We start from the raw sequence: 22263 nt of genomic DNA on the forward strand, positions 1-22263 counted from the left end.
TATCTTATTAAATAAAAATAGAAATTAAACAATTATTTACTAATTCTAATTTAAAGCTACTAATTCTAAAAGAAAAAAAAATAGTTTTTTCTTAAAATTAAAAAAGATTTATGAAATTAGTATAATATGATAATTAAAAAAATTATAATCAATTATTAATCCTAAAAGAAAAAGGATTCTAAATACTCACCTATATAGATAAAAATAAATAAATAGATAGATAGAAAAATTAAGAATATATGACGATGAAAGCAAATTAAGAATTATGAACGGCGTTGAACATGAAATAGAGTTGTTGTCGAAGAAACTTGACCCGGTGTCGGAAGAGATTAAGAAGGTGGAGAAATAAAAGTAGTTGGGGAAAGAGGGGAAGATGTGGTAACGGTGGTGTTGGTGTTGATGACGGTGGTTTAAGCTTGGTGGTGGTGGTGGCGGCGGTAAATATTGATGAAGATGGTTGGTCGGAATTAGCGAGATTTAGTATTGATGCTGATGGTGATTGTGATAGTTGTGAGATTCAGTTGTGGTGGTGGCCTGGTGGGTCGGATTAGTGAGACTCGGTTGTGATGCCCGACGAAAGAGAGAAATAGTGATATGAAATCTAACGAGAGGGATCGAGAGAAAGAAAAGAAAGAGGAGATCGAGTAAAAATAAGAAAAATCTAATGAGAGAAAATAGAGATTTGAGACTTCTCGCCGGCGTGAAGACAGAAAAAAGAGACAGCGAAGAACTCATGAATAATATGGGCCTAAAATTGACAAAAATCATATAGCAAATTGACATTGTTTAGTTAATATTATTTTCTTAATTCTTTTTTAGTCTTAGGTTATTTAGTATATATTCCCTAATTCCTTATGAATTTGTCTTTGTTTTGAGGATTTCTCATATTATCGAGTAAAGTTACATGATGTGCATATAGATTGTCTCATATTGTTATAATTTTGTTTCCATCTTGCCCACATTAAAATTAGAAAGAGTTTTATACACTATTCCGATGAATGTAGATAATTTATTAAAATTCAATAATACACATATGAACATTTATTAAATATCATATTGTAACATATAATAAACAAAACTACAAATAGTATTTTATATTGTACATTATGCATAACTAATCTATATTTAAAAAATAATTAAAATACTACATTTACTAAAACTAAAACATATTTTTATATAATTTCAGTTAAGCTTACAAAAATAATAATAAAAATGACAATTTCGACCGATAATCCGTGCAACGCACGGGTCCATATCTAGTCTATCATAAAACAATTATATTTTATCGAAATTTTGGAACTGTCAGTTATTCTGATCATGCCCAATCGACTAACTAGATTAAACCGACATCTATTAGAAAAGTTCCAAAGAATACCAACAGATTAAAAAGGAACTATAGCTTACACTAAATTTTATGTTACTTTTTTACAGTTTGTGGGTCAGCTTTAATCTGTTTTGAAAAGCTTTTCCACCATTTTACGGATATTTTTGTCATGCTTTTTATCCTTCTCTTATTTTGGCTGCAAATTAAATTGTATTTAAAAAAATGTTATTTCTATAATTTTGATATGCAGCTAAATGATTTAAAATGAAGCAAAAAAAGAAAAATACTTCTTCAGACAAACTACTTCATGCGTGCCTCTTACATAAACTCTGCCAATACAAGATCGAACCCTGGTAGGAATGTAAATCATGGTGAGATTCGACCACTTTGAACATGCATACTCTAGCTCTCTTCTAATTTTAACACTACACTTATTTTCATTTTAAATCTTTTGATCTTCAATACCTAAACGTTCTCTTCTTGATCCTGTCTTAAAATCCAGACACTTATAGTGACAAAAAAAAAAAACATGACTAATGTCGTAAAACAAGTTCTTAAATACCTCACACCATCCTCTCGCTCTCCCACCTTGACCTTAATTCATATCTCTACATTAGCCAGTAAACTCTGATTCTAGAGTTTTTGCTGGACAAGAAAGAAATCTTTGTGTAACTTAAGAGTCAAGAGATGACAAAGAAGGATCTTCTTTACGATTCAATACTTGCTCGTAGCTTTAGCAAAACTGATCAGATGAGACTTGGCTTTGGAGCTTTCATTGCCTCTCTTCTCTTTGTCTTCACTCTTTGCACTGTCGTTAAACCTTATCTCAGCCCTTTACCAATCGGTAAGTCCCTTAACACGGTTCGCTGAAAAGCCAGACAATGCAGAAACAATCATTTTAACGTAGATTTCTTTCTTTCTTTCTTTCCTCAGTGGAGTTACAAATATCAGTTGGCACAGGATGCTGAGAATAACAGAACCGCAAGCGTTAAGGAGCAGCAAGAATGCAACATCTGAAGATTCTGAGAAACTCATTACTCAGACCCTAATCAGTTCTGAAGATCACAAGCTTAGTGTCTGCAACGACACAAGCATGCCAAAGAATCATCTTGATTCGTTTAATTGTACTACCAACACTACAATCTCCAAAGAAGAAGTTATTTCAGGTCAACATACGTCAAATCATTCTCTACATTTGTCTTTAAGTTGTTATGCTTTTTAGTCAATTTTTGTATACTTTGATTCAGAGAATGTTCTTTTGTTTTTGTCCTGAGTGAATTTTCAGAGTGCAATAAAATGGAGAAACCTATCTGTCACTGTAACAAGCTAGGAAGCAAAGAGTTTTGCGATCTAAGCGGCGACGTAACTGTTCTTGCGGCGATCACGTACGTCTGCGTTTTCCGGGAATTCAACGTGGCATATGAGACCTTATGCGAGAAAAGACCAAGGTGCGGCCATGAAACGCGTGAGAGAATGGACGGTGAAATTAATACAAAACGCTAGTTTATCACGTTGCGTTAAGAATCACAGCGTTCCGGCGATTCTTTTCTCCCTCGGAGGCTTCTCGTTGAACAATTTCCATGATTTCACGGACATCGTGATTCCTCTGTACACGACGGCGCGTAGATTCGACGGTGAAGTTCAATTCCTCGTGACGAACAAGAATCCATGGTGGATCAGCAAATTTAAGGGATTAGTGAGGAAATTTTCGAATTATGAAGTGATTTACATCGACGAAGAAGACGAAACGCATTGTTTCGGCAGCGTCATTGTCGGTCTCAATCGCCACCGTGATTATGACAAAGAACTAACGATCGATCTTTCGAATTCGGAGTGTTCCATGTCCGATTTCCGGAAATATCTCAGAGACGCATACTCGTTGAGAAACGCCGCCGTGTCTACGTGGCGGAGGCCACGGCTTCTAATTTTGTCGAGGAGCATATCGCGAGCGTTTGTGAACGCTGATGAAATCGCTAGAGCGGCGAGACAGATGGGATTCAATGTCGTGGTGGTGGAAGCAAACACCGGAATTGCGAGTTTCGCACAAACTGTGAATTCCTGTGACGTGATGCTTGGCGTTCACGGCGCGGGACTGACGAACATGGTGTTCTTACCAGAGAACGCGGTCGTGATTCAGATTCTTCCGATCGGTGGATTCGAGTGGCTTGCGAACACGGATTTCGAGGATCCGTCGAAGGGAATGAATCTGAGGTATTTGGAGTATAAGATCGCGGCGGAGGAGAGTACGCTGGCGAAGCAGTACGGACGTGATCACGAGGTCGTTAGAGATCCATCGGCGGTTGCAAAACGCGGGTGGGGAACGTTCAAGTCGGTTTATTTGGTACAGCAGAACGTGACCGTTGATATAAACCGGTTCAAGCCGGTTCTTGTCAAAGCTCTTGAGTTATTACATAATCAGTCGGTGTAAATAAGTAAATTTCAAGCATTCGTGTACTGTAAATTATTCTAGTCGGATCGAAATAATTACCAGTAAATAACCTTGTTTTGTCTCTTCCCTGACTAATGTCTAAGTGCTTCTCGATTATCTTACGGAATACGGTTCATCCGGGAAAAGGTCAAATTCCACTATCTTGTTTTTGCCACTAATGTTGAAGCCCGTTTTCATAGTTTGTTGTGCGAAAAGTATTTATGGTGAACTATGAGAGCTTCATTTAGTCTCGAGACAAGATTTGTTTAAATTTTGCAATGTATTATCGAAAACTCTTTTCCTCATTTTGTTGTAGATTATGGGTCGAGCTAGGGCTGGGCGTTCGGTTTTTCGGTTTGGTTTCAGTTCGGTTTTTTCGGTTTTACGGTTTTTCGGTTTTAAGAAAAGTGAAACCATATAAAAACCATATGAAATTCGGTTTTCTTACGGTTCGGTTTTAACGGTTTTACGGTTTTTCGGTTTTAGAAAAATTAAAACCATTTAAAAACCTTATGTATTTTGGTTCGGATCGGTTCCGGTTTGGTTCCGGTTTTTTCATGTTTTTACCAAAAAAAATTATAAGTTTGATGCGTAAATAAAATCAAAATCTAGTTTGTAAACCCAAATCCTAAATTTAAATTCAAACTTGTAAAAATTAGAAAGCTAATAAGCTATAGAAAACAAAATTCAGAAATAATTTGTATCATCGTCATCACTCAATGATATCACTCATTAGCCACGATTGGCCTCTTCAAGCTGCCTATTAATCTCTGATACATCCGACCGTTGAACATTTTGTTTTTTGGCCGTTGAAGAAGGATCATCGGTTGCATTCTTTTTTTCACCAGGATTAGGGTCTTGACTTGAATCTGCCATCTACGATTATTAATTGTGATGATTGATCAGTTGAGGATAAGAGATAATACTATAATAGGACAAAGAGAACCAAAAATAGAAAAAAAAATACCTGGAAGTTTGTGTTGCAGGGAAGGCACGTAGGGGAAGAGAGTTTAAGAACAAAGAGTCAATGACGGCATGTGATTTATATAGAATTTTAGTTTAGGTTAGGGTTAGGGTTTTGTTTTTCGATAGTTCGATAGATATGATATTATCAAATGGACATTATATATATATACAATTATTTTTAACTTTAATAAAAAACCAAAAAAACCGTTTGGTTTTACGGTTTTTAACCAAACCAAACCTAAACCGAAACTTAAATAAAAATTACAACCAAATGGGTTTTTATACAAAACCATAACCAAACCAAACCATTTATTTCGGTTAGGTACGGTTCGGTTTTTCGGTTTTCGGTTTTTTTGCCTAGCCCTAGGTCGAGCATTGTATTTCTTTGAAGTTTAATCTCTTATTTTCTCATGTCAGTTATGTGTAACCTTTCCGAATCCAATATCAATATAATTCAGTGAAAAAACAAAATATGGAATTGGCAAATATGAATTGTATGTAAAGATACTACAAAATCTTGCGATGAAGGTTAATTTAATGCTCGAACTACTTGCTCCCAATCCTACCATATACTGAGCGTTGACATAAACCGGTTCAAGCCGGAGATCATTTGGTCTAATTTAGTTTTTTTCTGAAATTTGTTTAACCGTCCCCTTAAAAGACACTGAAGTCTGAAGCAGTAACTGGGCATTTTGGGCTAAATAAATTTCACTCATAAAAACCCAAAAACAGGCCCATTCTTCAAACAACAGCGTAAACCCTAGGGCTTTTTTCAAATTCTCTATTCTCTCTTTCATATCGAGAACACTCTTAATCTAGGGTTTTCTGCAAATTTCCCCGTTCGAGATCATTTCCCGTCGAAATCAAATCCGAGATCTCAAGCTCTCTCACTCGTAGTAAAAAAAATGGCGGCGGTAGCGGCACCGATGGCTTCGAAGCCCCGTGGATCTAAAGCAGAATCCTTCGTAGACAACAAGCGGAGAGAAGATATCCGATTCGCGAACATCAACTCTGCTCGCGCCGTCTCAGACGCCGTCCGTACGAGTTTGGGACCGAAAGGAATGGACAAGATGATTTCCACGGCGAACGGTGAGGTAATCATCACTAACGATGGAGCTACGATCCTCAACAAGATGGAGGTTTTGCAGCCAGCAGCGAAGATGTTAGTCGAGCTTTCCAAATCTCAAGATTCAGCTGCCGGAGATGGTACTACAACCGTCGTAATAATCGCCGGTGCGCTTCTCAAGGAGTGTCAGTCGCTTCTCACAAACGGGATCCACCCTACTGTCATCTCAGATTCGCTTCACAAGGCTTGTGCTAAGGCGATTGATGTCTTGACCGCCATGGCTAGTCCGGTGGAGCTCACTGACCGAGATTCACTTGTTAAATCTGCGAGCACGTCGCTTAACAGTAAGGTTGTTAGTCAGTACTCTACATTGCTTGCTCCTTTAGCTGTAGATGCGGTTCTCTCTGTTATAGATCCGGAAAAGCCAGAGATTGTCGATTTGCGTGATATTAAGATTGTTAAGAAGCTTGGTGGGACTGTGGATGATACACATCCGGTGAAAGGTTTGGTTTTTGACAAGAAGGTTAGTCGTGCTGCTGGTGGACCGACTCGTGTGGAGAATGCTAAGATCGCTGTGATTCAGTTCCAGATCTCACCTCCTAAGACTGATATCGAGCAGAGTATTGTTGTCTCTGATTATACTCAGATGGATAGGATCTTGAAAGAAGAGAGGAATTACATCTTGGGGATGATTAAGAAGATCAAAGCAACTGGTTGCAATGTGTTGTTGATCCAGAAGAGTATTTTGAGGGATGCTGTGACTGATCTATCTCTTCACTATTTGGCTAAAGCTAAAATCATGGTTATCAAGGATGTTGAGAGAGATGAGATTGAATTCGTCACCAAGACATTGAACTGCTTGCCAATCGCCAATATTGAGCATTTCAGAGCTGAGAAGCTTGGCCATGCTGATCTTGTTGAGGAAGCCTCCCTTGGAGATGGAAAGATTTTGAAGATCACTGGAATCAAGGACATGGGGAGAACTACTTCTGTTCTTGTTCGTGGCTCCAACCAGCTTGTTCTAGATGAAGCTGAAAGGAGTTTACATGATGCCTTATGTGTGGTTAGGTGTCTGGTGAGCAAGAGGTTCTTGATTGCAGGAGGTGGTGCACCAGAGATTGAGCTCTCAAGGCAGCTCGGTACTTGGGCTAAGGTGCTACATGGGATGGAAGGTTACTGTGTGAAGTCTTTCGCTGAAGCCCTCGAGGTTATTCCTTACACACTGGCCGAGAATGCAGGGTTAAACCCTATCGCCATTGTGACTGAACTCAGGAACAAGCATGCTCAAGGGGAAATCAACGCTGGGATCAACGTAAGGAAAGGACAGATCACTAATATCTTGGACGAAAATGTTATTCAGCCCCTGCTTGTGAGTACCAGCGCGATCACTCTAGCAACTGAATGCGTAAGGATGATTTTGAAGATTGATGACATCGTTACTGTGAGGTAGTGTGGTAGTTTCTTTCAAAACAGGTCCCAGAACACTTCTATGCTCTATCTAAGCTTTTGTTTCTTTTTTGTCATGTTGTGTTTGCACAATGGTTTTGAACTTAGACTCCCTTTTCTTTCAACATGTGCTATTGCAGCTAAGTTGTTTAATTTGTGGTTTAGTGCGATTGTATTTCTTTCTAGTGACTTGTGATATCAAGATTTCTCTTTTTTTTTTTTTGTTTCATATGTTGACTAGTTTTGGTTATAAAAGTCAAAATTGTAGGAGTAGAATCAGAACTTCGATCACTGGGACTCAAATATTTGATCATGGGTCACAAAATTAGCAGCCTATCTGGATAATCAAATACTGGGTCACAAATGTTATAGATTCGTTGTATGAAAGATTAAGACAGTACACAGTTGCATGAACATGAGTTCTCCAGATCATTGGTCTGTCTCCAACCAGACCAGATCAGAACATTTGCTTTTCTATTGTCAACTTTGATTTAATGTTATCATCTTTTCATTTATTCATAAATAAATTGCAACCCAATTTTGATTACAACTCCAAAGTAAACGACTAGAATATCAGTTGTATGAGAGACCCACTTGAGGAGCCTGTGTGTTGGACAAGTTCTTGTGTGTATGTACAGAGCAGTAATGCGTTATGTTTGCAGCAGTGTAAACTTTTACACTTCAGATTCAGAAATACTCTTCTGGTGTTGTGCCTCAAGTAGATTTTTGGTCAATGACTCTGGATCTTGTTGACTTTCTTCAAGAACCAGTTTTCTTTCTTCGTTTTTCCCCCAAAGAACTAAGTAGAGCCCTAGCATTATGAACACTGCACCAACAATCCTGCAAAGCAAAAAGATTACATTAGATAGAGCAATAGAGAGGAACAAGACCCAGTATTCCCGTTTTCAATGCGTTTTACCTTCCGGAGTATAACTGATCACCAAGAATAAGAAACGCCATTGCAGCAACAAGAAGTGTCTGGAGAGGCTGGAAGACAGCGACAAAGACTGGACCGCTTTTGTAAATACACCATGTTTGAAGATACACCACCAACCCTGATGCTATTATTCCCTGTAAGCACGGCCAAAGAAACATTCATTTAGCTAATTTCATTGATTCAGATCATGGAAAAGAATGAGAGAGGGGAGCTTACAGCGTATAGGATGGTGAAGAGCTCTTCCCATGAGACGATGATCCAGTTATTAAGATCAGTTTCCACAAACAGAGCAATGACCAGAAACTGAATCAGACCAAAGAAACATGTGAAGGATGTTAAAGTGAGCTTTGCCGGGTATTGCTTTAGAACAGGAGCTTGAAGAACCATCCAACCAGCCCATGACAGACAATGTCCCATAAGGTATAACCATCCGAGTTTCCAGTTGTGCGATGATTTGTCAGATCCGATCACCTCTTCCTTTTGCATGTTAAGGCCCTGGTCAAATATCGGAAATCCTCTGTATAATGTGATCACGGTGGCTCCACCGATGCTCACAAGAGTTCCCAATACTTTGGCCACACCATGTTTCCTGACCAGGTCTATGTGCTCTAACCTTGATTCATTGCGGAAAATCAATGTTAGACACGCACAAGAGAATGATTAAAACGATAAATTTCTATGAAGAAGAGGTTGCTAGGGTACCTTAGTGTACAAGCCATGATGAAAGTGATGGCAGGAACAGAGTTCTGCATTGCGGAAGCAAACGTTGGAGTTGCATAGTAAAGTCCCAATAGGTAAAATCCTTGGTTCGCTGTGATTCTGATGTTAAACACACAAAAAGAGAGAATCAGTACTATAATTATCGATTAAAGGATTGAGGAATCGGTTGCTACTATTGTGTTCTCCGGTTAAGCTTTACCCTATGAGTGCCAAGAAGAAGAACTGCGCCAGTAAAGAGATTGTGAGTGGAGGTCTTTCCTTTCTGTTGATAAACAAAGCGCGCGCATTGTTAAGAATATTATCAACCAAAGAAAACAATATTATTAACTTGAGATCGTATCCCAAAAGCCCTAAAACTCTGAAAGATGTGAGGACTTACTTTTCGAAGAAGTAAGCGAAGGGACCTATGAGGAGAAGGGCAAGGAGATTCCGATAAACAGGGTACACAACTTTGCTGACACCAATGTTAAGAGCAACTCTTGAGACAATGTGGAAGCCTGCGAAACAGAACTGAAGTGTGATCAATGCCACCACAAGCTTCACCTTCTCTGATACTACTCCTTTCCCCATTGTCTCTTCTTCTTCTTCTTGAGCTCTTCTCTTTTTGAATTTTGATAGCACATTAAGATTGCTTTTATACTAAAGTGTGTGGTGGTGACTTGAGATTTAAAATACAGAAAAATAATTATCAATAATCAATTAAGGAAGAAAGAGATGGTACATAATTTCTTCAAGTGGGCCACTATAGTTGTTTATCAATTAATGATTATGAATAATATACTGATATAAGATGGTTATTTGACTGTAATAATTCGATTCGGAGGTTGAATGTTTATGTGACTTGGATATATGTATGTATTTTTATTTTATTTTATGGGTGTTAAGGATATGTATGTATTGGTATAAGTTTCACTCATGTTTAATGAGAGGAGAAAATTTTGGGTCCTTTATGTCATCCAATTTGAATTTGTGAAACGGCGACAATAGTTATACAAACCCCTATTTTATCAATATTCCCGTTAAATGTTGACATCTACATATATGTTTACTTTTATTTTAAGTTGGCGATTTTAGTTTTTAAGAATAATAGCATACTATGGTTATGGTTAGATTTGATACATTTTGTCATATGGCTTTTTTTAATACAATTGGATTTTTAATTAGACGTATCATTAATTTGAAATACAAATTCTATGGATAACAGAAGAAACATATCATTAGTTTTACTTTTTGGATAATAAAAATTTCATCGTTTTGGATTCGGTTCGAATCAGTTCGTTATATAGGATCTAAACATATACGAAAGTTAGTACATATTAACAAAAAAAAGAATTGAAAGTAAATTTGTGAACTATAGTAGACAAAATAGTTTTTGATAGTGAATTCTTCATTTGGGGATTCAGTTGGTTTCTATTATGTTTATAGAGCCGTTTCTTATGTAATAATGATGAGTTTATGGAATCGAATAGCATGTGATGTACCTCATAATTAGGCATCTTGTCTTGAATGTGGAAAACCATTAATAATTTGATTGATAAGTTTACTAGTAATATCCATCCAAGGAGCACTAACCACCGTTTATTCATTCAGTTAACTTGTTTTGTTTCATGTCATTATATTCCAAAAAACGGCTACACCAAATGTACCATCAATTAGCTTGGATTTTAAAACTATGGCATCTTCCTAAAATATTTGTTAAACATATAACTTGACCTAATTTCTAATGTATTAAGAAACTGTTGTTTTAAATAATTTTTAGCAATCACTTAAAATAATGTTTACTATGTACTCTCTCTTTTCTTTTTCTTTTAGTGGCCCGAAAGAGGGACACATGCAATATTCTCAATTTATTCAGCCCATGATATGAAAATTCTCAGTTTTAATTATATAATCAAAATATGCCAACTTCAGAATCCAAAACTAACAACACAATCATCAGATCACCAAATATCAATAACAAACTGGCAAAAAAAAAAACACCTAGACATCAAATCTCTGGAAAAAAAATTCAGTCAGATCCTAAAGAATCCCTGTTGAACTCAGATTTAACATTAAGAAAATCTGCAGAATGAAGATGAATTAGTTTTGTTTTCAACGACTTAGCACACACCTAGACATCAAATCCTTTAAAATATTAAATCAGACCGCAAAGAATCCATATTGATCTTATACTATCATGAAGATGAATGGATTGTGTATTCATCTACATTGCAATTAGTGTGATCATATAAACATCGTATCTACATAGATAGTCAAAAGATACCAAGAAACCCGAAAAATGAAATGAATTTGGTGAGAAGAATGAATTGTAAGAGACATAAATAACAGATCCATAAGGATTCAATGATCAGCCTTAAAGTCAACTATAATTTGGGTTGGTAGTACCGTTTCACAACCAATTTCGATTTGTCTTGCCATCAAATAACAAGACAGCAACAAAACACATTCTAAACTTTCTTCTCTCTTCCATTATTTAGAACAACGTGCACAATGGCCCTAATGTTCATTTCTATTCAAAAGAGACTACCATAGTAATCGATTCGGGTTCTATAAGAGCAAAATCCATTATTTGCGGCTCTAGCCATCGGTCAAGAGTACAACTCAGTAGGAAAACGATTTGAGGCGAATATGGAGACTTAGGAGAGCAGAGTCACCACATCCAATTAGATAACACCAATTCTTCCTTGTACTCATAAGAAAGAATAAACAAAAAAACAAAAATCGGATAACAATATGACTCCTTGTAATACAAGTGAAGTTGAGACTAGATTTCATGTACATAATTTTATCAAAGAGTCTGAGAAAAGATAAACAGAGACCCATATACCTCAAATGATTTCTACATAGGCTCAGTTTTAAGTCAGCTTAAAACAGGAGCAATTCTTCAGAGCTTGATCTCAAGTTTTAAAGTCATCCAATATATGTTGTTGCTTATCTTACTAGTTTTTCATCAATTGCTCATCTTACTAGTGTTCCATCAAGCTTGGGTGTGACGTGCTTTAAACAATTTCTGCAATAGCAATAAAGAGCATAGAATCATCGACCATTCTAGTAAACAGAGAGCTACATAAGCTTGATCAATCACAGGCTTACCTTTCTTAGAGCATCAATCGACCGCACTTTCTCATCTCTCTTTTCACAAAAGCACTCTCCACACCAGCTGGAGAATTCCTTCTGATGAGTTTTGAGCTCTCTAAACACAGAACTGCAAGGAACAACACGAAAGACAAGCTTAATACGAAACCGAATAACAATGAAAGTCAACTGCAATGCAAAAAAAAAAGAAGATGCATGGCAGTCCAGAGGCAAGTTTCAGTTGTTATTTACCTTCTGCACCATAGTAGCATATTGACCCGATGCCCGGATGTTGTGGCTCTGGCACCATGGCGGTGGCGCCCACGGTGAAGCACAGCTTGTCCAGGTATATGATCATAATCAAATATTTCCTGCTTTCGCATAAAAGAAGAGTTGTTTATATTAGCCATCAGCCATATACAGAATGTTAAAAGACAAGAAAGCAACAGAAAAGAGTGGCATACATCTGCCTTTGTTGCTGTGTTCACATGTTTTTCACACCGTGTACCTCTGAAAAATAGCTCCCCTCCCACAAATTGATTACCCAAACAAACATTCAGCGTTACTTCTGAATCATCCACATGAAAGCCTGCAAATTTATATAACATCTGATTATTTTCAACCAGAATTACGTGAGTATTGGAGTATATCTGCATTTAGGACAACTAGTCAGGTCATGTGAAAATTATGCAGGATATGTCAAAGGGCCTCACCTAAATCAACATCCCTATCTTTACCATATTCAACAACAAAACCATGGTGAGAGTCCAGAGATGCTCCACCCACATCACTGAAGAATACTACAAAAAAAGATGTGAAGTTGCTTTTTAGTTAACACAGTAACATATTAAACAGACTTTCCAATAATAGTCTATGTAGTGAATTTAAGTTATATATACATTTAGAAATGGGACGTATAAAACCCTCCATGAGTTTGTCAAGCATGGTATCCAGACCAAAGTCGTCAAGCACAGCGCCGTATTTATTCATGGTGTTTGGTCTCATTATCCGGAATTTGGTCTCACCCACCCACCTTTCAAAATTGTCTATCTGCATGGTCAAAAAACAGCACATGAACAAAATACGAAGGTAAAGAGAAGGATAAGAGAAAAACAAAAAAGGATACACATTACCTCGGATAGCATCATCTCGCAAAAGCTAGGCTGGAGCATGTCAAAGACGAAAACACCAGGAGACGGTTCAGATATTATGTTTCTGAAGCTTTCCTCTGTGCTTTCATTTATCGCCTTAAGGAAAGAGGGAACAAAACATACTGTGGGAACTAGAGTATACAACTCCCTGTGAAGTGGCTGCAGTAGGAAAACACTTCAAACTACTAACAAATGACTGGAGCAGAGCAATACAGAACACAGTGAAGTTCAAGAAAGGATTCACACCTGATAATTTGATATAATCTTCTGCCTATAATCCCTGTGCCTTTGAGCCTGTCGCATCATCCAAAAACAAAACTACTTTGTAAAAATCCTAAGCTCATATTGACATATTCAAACCACACATGCAATATCTTCTACCATCATCTAACCAGATTGATCAATAACCACTTCAATAAAGTGAAGCCAATTCATAGCAGCAAAAGCTCAAATTTTCATCAATGAAATGTAAAACTTAAAGAACTTCTAAAGCATTTCCCATCTCACCAACACAAGTAAACACAAACAATTCAGAGAGAAAGGTCCAAATCTAGTACTTACTCTAGAACGCTCTCCATGAGGAAGATGCCTAAGCATAATGTCAGTCATGAATTTGATTTTCTCATCGCGATTCGAGACCAGCATATTCGGAGGCAAGTACTTCTCGAGACTAGAATATACCGAGTTTGGGAAATCAAGCTGCAGATCTTCGTAAGTATCTGGTCTATGCTCGTTGTTAGGGTTTAGCCTTAGTCTCTGGCAAGAAGCCATCGTAGAAGTAGCTCTCAATGTCGCAGCAACCGCCGAATGAGAATTATTGCCTCCAATTGTTCCGTTACCTTCCACCGTCGTCGTCGTCGTCTCCTGCGAACCTTCTCGCTGCTCACTTGACATTACTGCAGAAGCTAGAGAATTCAAGTGAGAAAAACTAGGGTTTCTTCTTCACACTACATTCCAAAAGCAAAAACCCAGAATCTTAAAGAGAATTGAAATCGGCTTTTTTAGCTCTCGATCTGGAGATTCTGATTTTTGAGTTCCCGTTGAAGTTAGGGTTTCTGAATGTTCCCTCGAAGATTTTTTTTACTTTTTTTATTTTTGTTAAATTACGCACGAAATGTCCAGTCACACACTTTATAAGAGTTACTAAATGATTATCCGGCCCACTTTTAAGGCCCATTAAATAATTCGAACCTGTTATTTGGTTGAAATTGAAATTACCGGTTCCATAGCATTACCGGTTATATGACCATCGAATCATGAATTTGGATAGCTAGAATAAAGTTATGTCACACCATTCAGATTTCATGGAGTCGAACAAATTCTTCTCCCAGAGATTATAATACAACGTACGACAACGACAATGACTCGGAAAAATAAAATTACTTAAGTTTAGGGAAGATAACAGAATCATGGTAAAGTTTCCGATTGCAGAGACAATCGAAGGAACAATAGAAGTCTTGTTCCTGCTTTAAAGCTACAGAATCCTGACAGCGACGGTCGCAATGACAACACAAAGGTCGACTAAGAGTATTGTTGGCAATAATGTCCAAGTCATCCTCAAATCGAATAGGAATTTCCTCAATGTAACACTCAAGAAGTTCAGTAGGAGTATCGTGCCAAATCGTTTCAACTTCCTCGTTGAGACGAGCGGCTTTGATCATGATTGGACCAGGCTTGAAATATGGGTAGGTTCCAAGCAAACATGGAATGTGTAGAGTGACCCCACAATCGTTACAATTGTAAAACCATTGCTTGGGATCTAATTTTGTTTCGCAGGTTTCACACCAGTAGTGACCTTCTTTCGCGTCCTCTTCTTCTTCTTCTTCTTCACCGCAACAGAGGATGAGAGGATGTTTGTCGTGCTTGTATAATACTTTATCTGGTAAAGTAGCACATTCGAAACACATGAAGTAGTTGGGGCATTGTAGACAATATAGAACTATGTATGATTCTTTCCTGCAATTCCCACATGTTAAGCTACTTGTGTTCATCAAACAAACGAACAGAGGATGTGGATGACATTTATGGTTGAGCTTCTCAGGTATTGCAACACACCGTACATCTACTTCCAAATGACAATTCTCTTTTTCACAGACGTACCTAAAACCGCTAGAGAACCGAGTACACATAGAACAGGAGTAGAATCCACTGCGGGCCCTGTGGGGAGAGTACACGGTCATGTTATCATCAGCTTTTAGAGTAAGCGGGTGACGATGCAGCGGGTGCCATCTCCTCTTTCGAAAGTTGGCACATTCTTGGTGAAGGATGAAATCGCAGTGATCACACGTGTACAAGTTCTCAAACTCGATAAGAAGGTTACACGCTTGGCAACGACTAGTTTTATCACCATCCAGATTGAGAACGAATCTCAGATGATGTTTATGGCTGAAATGTTTGATGAGGTTGTCGTCTATAACCTCATATGGCTCCACATCTTGAAGCTCATCCACATCTTCAGGGACATCTTCAAGTTCGCTCCCGTCCCAAACATTCTCCAATGTTGCACATAGCGTATGGACCGCATAATCGCAACTTTTAGTGCAGAGAAAGGCTCCATACCTGGGATCAACCTCCAAGTGACAAACTCCACATAATCGTCTCCCTGGAGGAAGATATAGTTTCCTAGAGATTCGGTGTTCATGGCATGAGATCCTTATCACGCGTGGTAGATCCAAGCAGTTACGATGAACCATTAAGTCGCACTGGACACAAGCGTATATAGGAAACCAATGGCCAAAACGTGCGCAGATATTGCAGGTGAAATGCATCATTCTAGGAAATATTGTTAGAGGATGATGGTGGTTCTTACCCGGATCCAATGTTAGAACAAGTTGGGGTTGGCTAGCGCAGAAGAGATGGATGTTCAAATTGCAGATGGAGCATCGATAGAATACGTAACCCATGTATCTATTGCACCAGAAGCAGTTCTCCGTAGTCTCTAAAAATTTGCGGGTACAAATCTGTAGAGGGTGTATCGGATGATACGGATGGGTGATTTCGGTGGAATACGTTATGCATTCTTTGTGATAGTTTACTATAGAATCTCTACAAGTAAAGCAATGATAGTAATGATCGGCTTTGGTATGAAAGTTACAAGCCTTGCATTCGGATTGACCAGCTACAAGGGTTAAAGGGTGTTTATGTGTAGGTTGAAGTTTCACTGAATCCATACTGGAGGCAATTGTTTTGGGGGGTTTTATTTTTACACCAAGAAATTATGTTCAGATTTTATAGGCAAAAATCATGTCAAACAAAAAAATGCAAAATGTTCAAAAATTTCAAACAAATAGTTAAATCTCTTGTCTTATAAACGACAGCTTAGCATATTGTTTATTGTTGCACAACTCTCAAGTTAAGTTATTTGTCCACTGAAACCTAGTCGTAGGATTGATTATATATAAACTTCACTATTTTAATGATAATTTAAAACAACCTAGTGTATAAGAGCTAGGTATGAGATTTATATCCGTTATCCGCGGATATCCATATCCGTATCTGGTTTTTAAATTTATTGTTCGTCGTCTCTGACTATAAGATGTGTTAACCTCGAAGGTGCTTTACCCAAGGGTAGAAGGCCTTACGACTTTACTTCAATACGGACTGTTTCAGATCATGTCGAGAACCCAACGTGTTTGTATTAGACACTATTACTTAAAAAAAATGGACTTTTCTTTTTGTGGATTACAAGCCTGGAGGCAAGTTTTGGGGGTTTTATTTTTTGACACTTACACCAATAAATTATGTTCACATTTTATAAACAAAATCATGTCAAACAAAAAAAGCAAAATGTTTAAAAAGTCAAACAAAAAGTTCAATCTCTTTTCTTTTATTGTTGCACAACTCACCATATTTTTTTGACACTTACACCAATAAATTATGTTCACATTTTATAAGCAAAATCATGTCAAACAAAAAAAGCAAAATGTTTAAAAAGTCAAACAAAAAGTTCAATCTCTTTTTTTTTATTGTTGCACAACTCACCATACTTTTTTGACACTTACACCAATAAATTATGTTCACATTTTATAAGCAAAATCATGTCAAACAAAAAAAAGCAAAATGTTTAAATATTCAAACAAAAAGTTCAATTTCTTTTCTTTTATTGTTGCACAACTCACCATACTTTTTTGACACTTACACCAATAAATTATGTTCACATTTTATAAGCAAAATCATGTCAAACAAAAAAAGCAAAATGTTTAAAAAGTCAAACAAAAAGTTCAATCTCTTTTCTTTTATTGTTGCACAACTCACAATACAAACAACAAACAAGCACACAAGAAAATAACTTCTCCTCAAGTAGCGGGAGTAAATTGTACTTCCTCCATTTCATAATATATAAATCATTTTAGGATAAACATGCCGATTAAGAATATTTACTTTTAAAAATTCAACCAATAAAAAAAAACTGCATAATATAAATATCACAAAATATAAAAGTAATATTCCCTCTGTTTTATCATTCTACACTTTTAGACATATATTAAGAAAGCTATTAAAATTTCTATTATAATACACTAAACAAAATTATTTCTTTTATTAATACATTAAAGAAAGAGAGACTCACAAAAATACCATTTTTTCAATATCCCTTTTCAAAAATGCCCCATTTGGCTGTCTATTTTTAAAAATACCCTTTTTTATGTACAAAATGACTAAATTACCCTTCTTTTAATAAAAGATATCACAAATATATAAGGAAAACATGAGAATGTGCACACATCAAAATTACAAATTTGATTTTGTAAAAACTTGTAAAACCTTTAAAATACCTTATAAAATTTTCCCGTAAAAATTTTTCCCGCCAAAAAATTTTTCCGTCAAATTTTTTTTTTTGCGGGAAAAGTGATTCCGCAATTTTTTTGGCGGAAAAAATTTACAAGGTATTTTAAAGGTTTTTACAGGGTATTTATAAGGTTTTACAATGTATTTTAAAAGGTTTTACAACGTATTTATAAGGTATTTATAAGATATTATAAGATTTTACAAGCTATTTTATAAGGTTTTACAAGTTTTTTATAAGGTTTTACAAGTTATAAATACTTTATAAAACCTTATAACTACCTTGTAAAACCTTTTAAAATGCATTGTAAAACCTTACAAAACATTTGTAAATACTCTGTAAAACCTTTAAAATACTTTGTAAATTTTTTCCGCCAAAAAAATTGCGGAATCACTTTTCTCGAAAAAAAAAATTTTGACGGAAAAATTGCGGGATCACGTTTCCCGCCAAAAATTTGCGGGATCACTTTTCCCGCCAAAAAATATTTTGTATTTTGTAGACCTAATTTTGTTTCAAATAAGAGTAAAATGGTTTTTAAAAATTAAAAGAGGGCAAACTTAAAAATGGACTCTCAAATGGGGCATTTTTGAAAAAGAGTATTGAAAAATGGGCATTTTTAACAATTTCTCTTAAAGAAATAAGGTTAAAATTAGATTTTTACTCAAAATTTTGCATTGAAAATACAAAATGACACTCTTTGTGAAACAAAAATAAAATTTTAAAACGATACTCTTTGTGAAACGGAAGAAATATATATTTTGTATTGAAATTTGAAAACGATTTATATTGTAAAATAAAAACTTAGTCCAAAATGCCATATATTATGAAACGGATAGAGAGAGTATTTCTCATGAAGTTCCTAACTAATAAAAAAAAAAAAAAAAAAAAAAAACTAATAATAAATTCAAATCGCAGTTTGGTGTAGATCTCGAAACACATATATGAAAATCTCGATAGAATTGATTCAACCGAAGCAGACTTTATATAAGACAAAATCGATTTGGGATAATATATTTTTCACTTGGACTTGGTCAATAGATTCGGAAAAGATAATGTATAAAATGTTTAGTGAATTGTATAATCGAATTGTATATATTAATTACATTGAAAATATATCTATTTCTGTGGCTTTAGTGAAGTCAAGTGAATTCATTTTGCATTTTTGCTAATCAAAATTTAGATGAATTTTTACGGGATATAACGTCACTCATAGATTTTTAAAATATATGGGCCGACTTGACAATCCAAATCAAATTGATTTTGGGCTTCAATATTTGGGCCGGAAAAACTTCTCCGACCAAACCTAAACGGATTGTCCTTCTATTTGAACAAGACTATGTGTAACTAGGCTAGCACAAATAAACCAAACTGAATGTATCGAACCGAAACCGAAACAACAAAAACCAAACCGAATCAAACCAAAAATTTGAAAGTAATTGAATAAATACTAATTTTAATAACCAAAATAACCGTAACCGAATCGGTACCGAACCGAAATATTTTGAGTAACTGAAATACCCGAAATACCATTATATTTTCAAAATAATTAGTTATTTATAGACCAAATAATAATAAATATATAAAAATAGTTAAAATACTCAAAAATAACCGAAATATATCCAAAATATCCAAAAATACTAAAAAATAATCGAAATATCCGAAAATATCCTAAACAAAATAACCGAATGAAAACTAACGGATGAATCTAAATAACCAAAACCGAAATAACCAAAACCAAATGGATCCAACGGATAACCGAAAGCCCTTACCTAACGTCGTAAGAGAGTGATAGTCTCTGTCTCTCTGATAGAGAAGTTCGTTGGACTTGAGTTTGTCTGTTAGTGTTAACACGTGTGAGATATCGATAGTCTTCTCTGGAGTTTGTTAAGTTAACACGTGTGAATGATAATTTCGCTCTCAAAGCTTTGGTGCTTTTCGTCTCTTGCCTCTTCCAAAATCTTTTGGCCGCCATCACTCTTTCCGATCACGGAACAACCGAAACTATATCTGCGGCGAAGTAGAAATGTGGAAGGAGGAATCTTTGGATTTAGTGCTTGTGCCGACAGGTCTGGTCGTGATGGTCGCTTACCATGTCTGGCTCGTCTACGCCATCCTCCACCGTCCCAAGCTCACTGTTATCTCTCTCAACGCTGAGTCTCGACGACAATGGGTCTTCTCTATGATGACTGTACGTTTCTTCTCTCTTCTCATTTCTATTGTTCCTATTTTTTGAGATTCTGGGGTTTTCTGGTATTTCTGATTCTGAGGTCTAAATTAGGGTTTATGCTGTGGGAATTGTTTGGTAATTCTTGTTTGAAACGCCAGGTTTATGGCAATAGAGCTGCTTTGTTCGCGATTTTAGGAATTGGGGTATTGATTGAGATTCTTACGGCTCTCTTATGAAATTAGGGCAAAAAGGGAATGCTTTTTGTCCTGAGTTTATGAAGTTTTCCTCTTTGAATTCATTTTTCATGATTCTGAGGTTTTCGAGGTCAGTTAAAAACTAGTAAACCATAAATTTGAATCTGCCAAACATTGAATAGCAAAATTGAGCAGGGCTTATGAGAGTAAAGATGATGAGATAGATGGTTAGATGTGAATCTTCATAAGTAGAATCAATGCTGAGATAGATGGTTAGCTATCTTCCTTGGAAGCTAAATATTTTTCAAGAACTCTTCTTGTTCATGGAGGATATATTCTTCTCGGTAGATTTATGCATCACAGATCCCCGTAGTTTTATCTCTACACAAATTTCAGCTAGAATCTTGGAGCTAGTCAATGGCTTTCATTGGATAGGAACAGCTAGAATCTTGGAGCTGTTCCTAACCAAACAAGAACTGTTCGAATTATCAGTGGTCTTGGTCGCACTGTTGTTTCTTTTGCAGTAGATGATATAAGTTTATTTATTCTTGTTTTCAGGAACCACTGAAAAATGGTACCTTGGCTGTTCAGACAATCCGGAACAACATAATGGCATCAACCCTTTTAGCCACAACAGCAATCACTCTATGTTCCATCATCGGCGTCTTTGTAAGCAACTCGTCAGCTTCAAAATCCACCCCGACAAGTCTCATATACGGGAACAAAAGCCCTCGCTTAGCATCAATCAAGAACTTTGCAATCCTGATCTGCTTCCTCATGGCCTTTCTCTGCAACATTCAGTCAATCAGGTACTACGCTCACGTAAGTTTTCTAGTCACAGTGCCTGTCTCGAGAGGGAAAAGAGAGCACTGCGAGTACGTTTCTAGAAACCTGAACCGAGCTAGCTACTTCTGGTCTCTCGGATTACGGGCTTTCTACTTCTCATTCCCGCTCTTCCTATGGACCTTCGGGCCAATCCCGATGTTTGTGTGCTGTTGTATGATGTCCTCGATTCTATATTTCTTGGACACGACCACTAGTTTCACCAGGCATCTCCATAGCCAGTCATTCAGAGAAACGGCTGATTCAATGGACGGTGAAATCGAATCAGCAGTTCATGCTCTGTAGATTCTTCTCTGATTTTTGTTGTGTATAAAGAGGAGTATTAACGGAGTGTTTTTGTAATGTGATGGAACAACATTGGCTGCGATTGTGTATTTGTGTTTTCATGTTACAATGATTAGAATATTATAATATGAAAACGCAAACGCCTACCTAAACGCAAACAAACAATTTCTTGGGATTTGTTCTCAAATGTAATAATGTATTTCTCCTTCATCACTGAACGTAACGGTTTTAGCTTTTTTCTTATAAGCGAATTTTCTGGACCAGAGTTCGGAAATTTCATGGTATGTTATGTTTGGTTATTCGGTTCTTAGTTTTAGGCTTGTTTAAGTAAGAAAACTGGAAACAAAACAAGAACAAAATTGTTAGAAATAAATAAGCGCGACACTCAAGCAAGCACCAAAATTGGATTTTGGGTTTGCTTGAATTAATTAATTCGGTTAAGTGTTGGTTCTTATGTTATGTCGTGCTTCAGACTACCGAAAACAATTATTTCTAAACTTACTAGTGCGGTTGCTAATTTTTGGTGGAGTTCGAATGGTGACTCTAGAGGTATGCATTGGATGGCCTGGAATAAATTATGCAATAGCAAATCGGAAGGGGGTTTGGGTTTCCAGAATGTAGACGACTTTAACTCAGCATTATTAGCTAAACAGTTATGGCGGTTGATCACGGTCCCAGATTCTCTTTTTGCGAAGATTTTTAAAGGACGGTATTTTCGGAAATCCAATCCTTTGAAATCCAATCCTTTGGAAAATATAAAATCCAGATTCCAACGGCGATCGGGATTTTTCCCACGAAATCCATTTTTGCGAATTTGGATCACTTATTTTGGAGAATACCTTCAGACTTTGATTTTTCAGCTTTTCCATGGATTATAT

At 36.5% G+C, this 22263-nt stretch overlaps 5 protein-coding genes and 1 pseudogene across 6 annotated transcripts; 3 read left to right on the forward strand and 3 right to left on the reverse strand.

The window, feature by feature from the left end:
- Positions 1 to 1394: 1394 nt before the first annotated feature.
- Positions 1395 to 3836, forward strand: LOC9319183 (annotated as a pseudogene). The gene is made up of 3 exons (XR_002333255.1): positions 1395 to 2168; positions 2258 to 2490; positions 2610 to 3836. The product of XR_002333255.1 is annotated as an uncharacterized LOC9319183 (transcript).
- Positions 3837 to 5500: 1664 nt separating this feature from the next.
- On the forward strand, positions 5501 to 7457 carry LOC9319184 (T-complex protein 1 subunit delta). The gene has a single exon (XM_002883072.2). It carries the CDS (start codon positions 5624 to 5626, stop codon positions 7232 to 7234), a length of 1611 nt encoding a protein of 536 aa, XP_002883118.1. The 5' UTR covers positions 5501 to 5623; the 3' UTR covers positions 7235 to 7457.
- LOC9319185 (WAT1-related protein At3g18200) lies at positions 7305 to 9532 on the reverse strand. The gene is made up of 6 exons (XM_002885196.2): positions 9267 to 9532; positions 9087 to 9149; positions 8870 to 8986; positions 8384 to 8780; positions 8150 to 8301; positions 7305 to 8070 (listed from the first exon to the last, which is right to left on the reverse strand). Exons 1-6 carry the CDS (start codon positions 9455 to 9457, stop codon positions 7905 to 7907), a joined length of 1086 nt encoding a protein of 361 aa, XP_002885242.1. The 5' UTR covers positions 9458 to 9532; the 3' UTR covers positions 7305 to 7904.
- A 1900-nt stretch (positions 9533 to 11432) lies between these two features.
- On the reverse strand, positions 11433 to 14249 carry LOC9321309 (uncharacterized PKHD-type hydroxylase At1g22950). The gene is made up of 9 exons (XM_021032934.1): positions 13675 to 14249; positions 13360 to 13407; positions 13096 to 13272; positions 12862 to 13012; positions 12676 to 12762; positions 12427 to 12551; positions 12215 to 12333; positions 11981 to 12092; positions 11433 to 11897 (listed from the first exon to the last, which is right to left on the reverse strand). The coding sequence occupies exons 1-9, from the start codon at positions 14005 to 14007 to the stop codon at positions 11865 to 11867; spliced, it is 1185 nt and encodes a 394-aa protein (XP_020888593.1). The 5' UTR covers positions 14008 to 14249; the 3' UTR covers positions 11433 to 11864.
- Positions 14250 to 14492: 243 nt separating this feature from the next.
- On the reverse strand, positions 14493 to 15806 carry LOC110229889. Its single transcript, XM_021030998.1, has one exon. The coding sequence runs from the start codon at positions 15804 to 15806 to the stop codon at positions 14493 to 14495; it is 1314 nt and encodes a 437-aa protein (XP_020886657.1).
- Positions 15807 to 19679: 3873 nt separating this feature from the next.
- LOC9321311 lies at positions 19680 to 21595 on the forward strand. The gene is made up of 2 exons (XM_002883073.2): positions 19680 to 20084; positions 20816 to 21595. Exons 1-2 carry the CDS (start codon positions 19920 to 19922, stop codon positions 21383 to 21385), a joined length of 735 nt encoding a protein of 244 aa, XP_002883119.1. The 5' UTR covers positions 19680 to 19919; the 3' UTR covers positions 21386 to 21595.
- Positions 21596 to 22263: the final 668 nt, after the last annotated feature.

The sequence above is a fragment of the Arabidopsis lyrata genome, assembly GCF_000004255.2.
Source record: "Arabidopsis lyrata subsp. lyrata unplaced genomic scaffold ARALYscaffold_3, whole genome shotgun sequence".
Taxonomy (NCBI): domain Eukaryota; kingdom Viridiplantae; phylum Streptophyta; class Magnoliopsida; order Brassicales; family Brassicaceae; genus Arabidopsis; species Arabidopsis lyrata.

Coding starts and splice junctions, on each gene's coding strand:
- LOC9319184 (XM_002883072.2), top strand. CDS start 5,624: ATGGCGGCGGTAGCGGCACCGATGGCTTCGAAGCCCCGTGGATCTAAA.
- LOC9319185 (XM_002885196.2), bottom strand. CDS start 9,457: ATGGGGAAAGGAGTAGTATCAGAGAAGGTGAAGCTTGTGGTGGCATTG. Junction 8,781..8,869: donor ATCATGGCTTGTACACTAAG/GTACCCTAGCAA, acceptor CAATGAATCAAG/GTTAGAGCACATAGACCTGG. Junction 8,302..8,383: donor TCTTCACCATCCTATACGCT/GTAAGCTCCCCT, acceptor CCGTGCTTACAG/GGAATAATAGCATCAGGGTT.
- LOC9321309 (XM_021032934.1), bottom strand. CDS start 14,007: ATGTCAAGTGAGCAGCGAGAAGGTTCGCAGGAGACGACGACGACGACG. Junction 12,334..12,426: donor ACACAGCAACAAAGGCAGAT/GTATGCCACTCT, acceptor ATGCGAAAGCAG/GAAATATTTGATTATGATCA. Junction 11,898..11,980: donor CGATTGATGCTCTAAGAAAG/GTAAGCCTGTGA, acceptor TTGCTATTGCAG/AAATTGTTTAAAGCACGTCA.
- LOC110229889 (XM_021030998.1), bottom strand. CDS start 15,806: ATGGTTCATCGTAACTGCTTGGATCTACCACGCGTGATAAGGATCTCA.
- LOC9321311 (XM_002883073.2), top strand. CDS start 19,920: ATGTGGAAGGAGGAATCTTTGGATTTAGTGCTTGTGCCGACAGGTCTG. Junction 20,085..20,815: donor GGGTCTTCTCTATGATGACT/GTACGTTTCTTC, acceptor TCTTGTTTTCAG/GAACCACTGAAAAATGGTAC.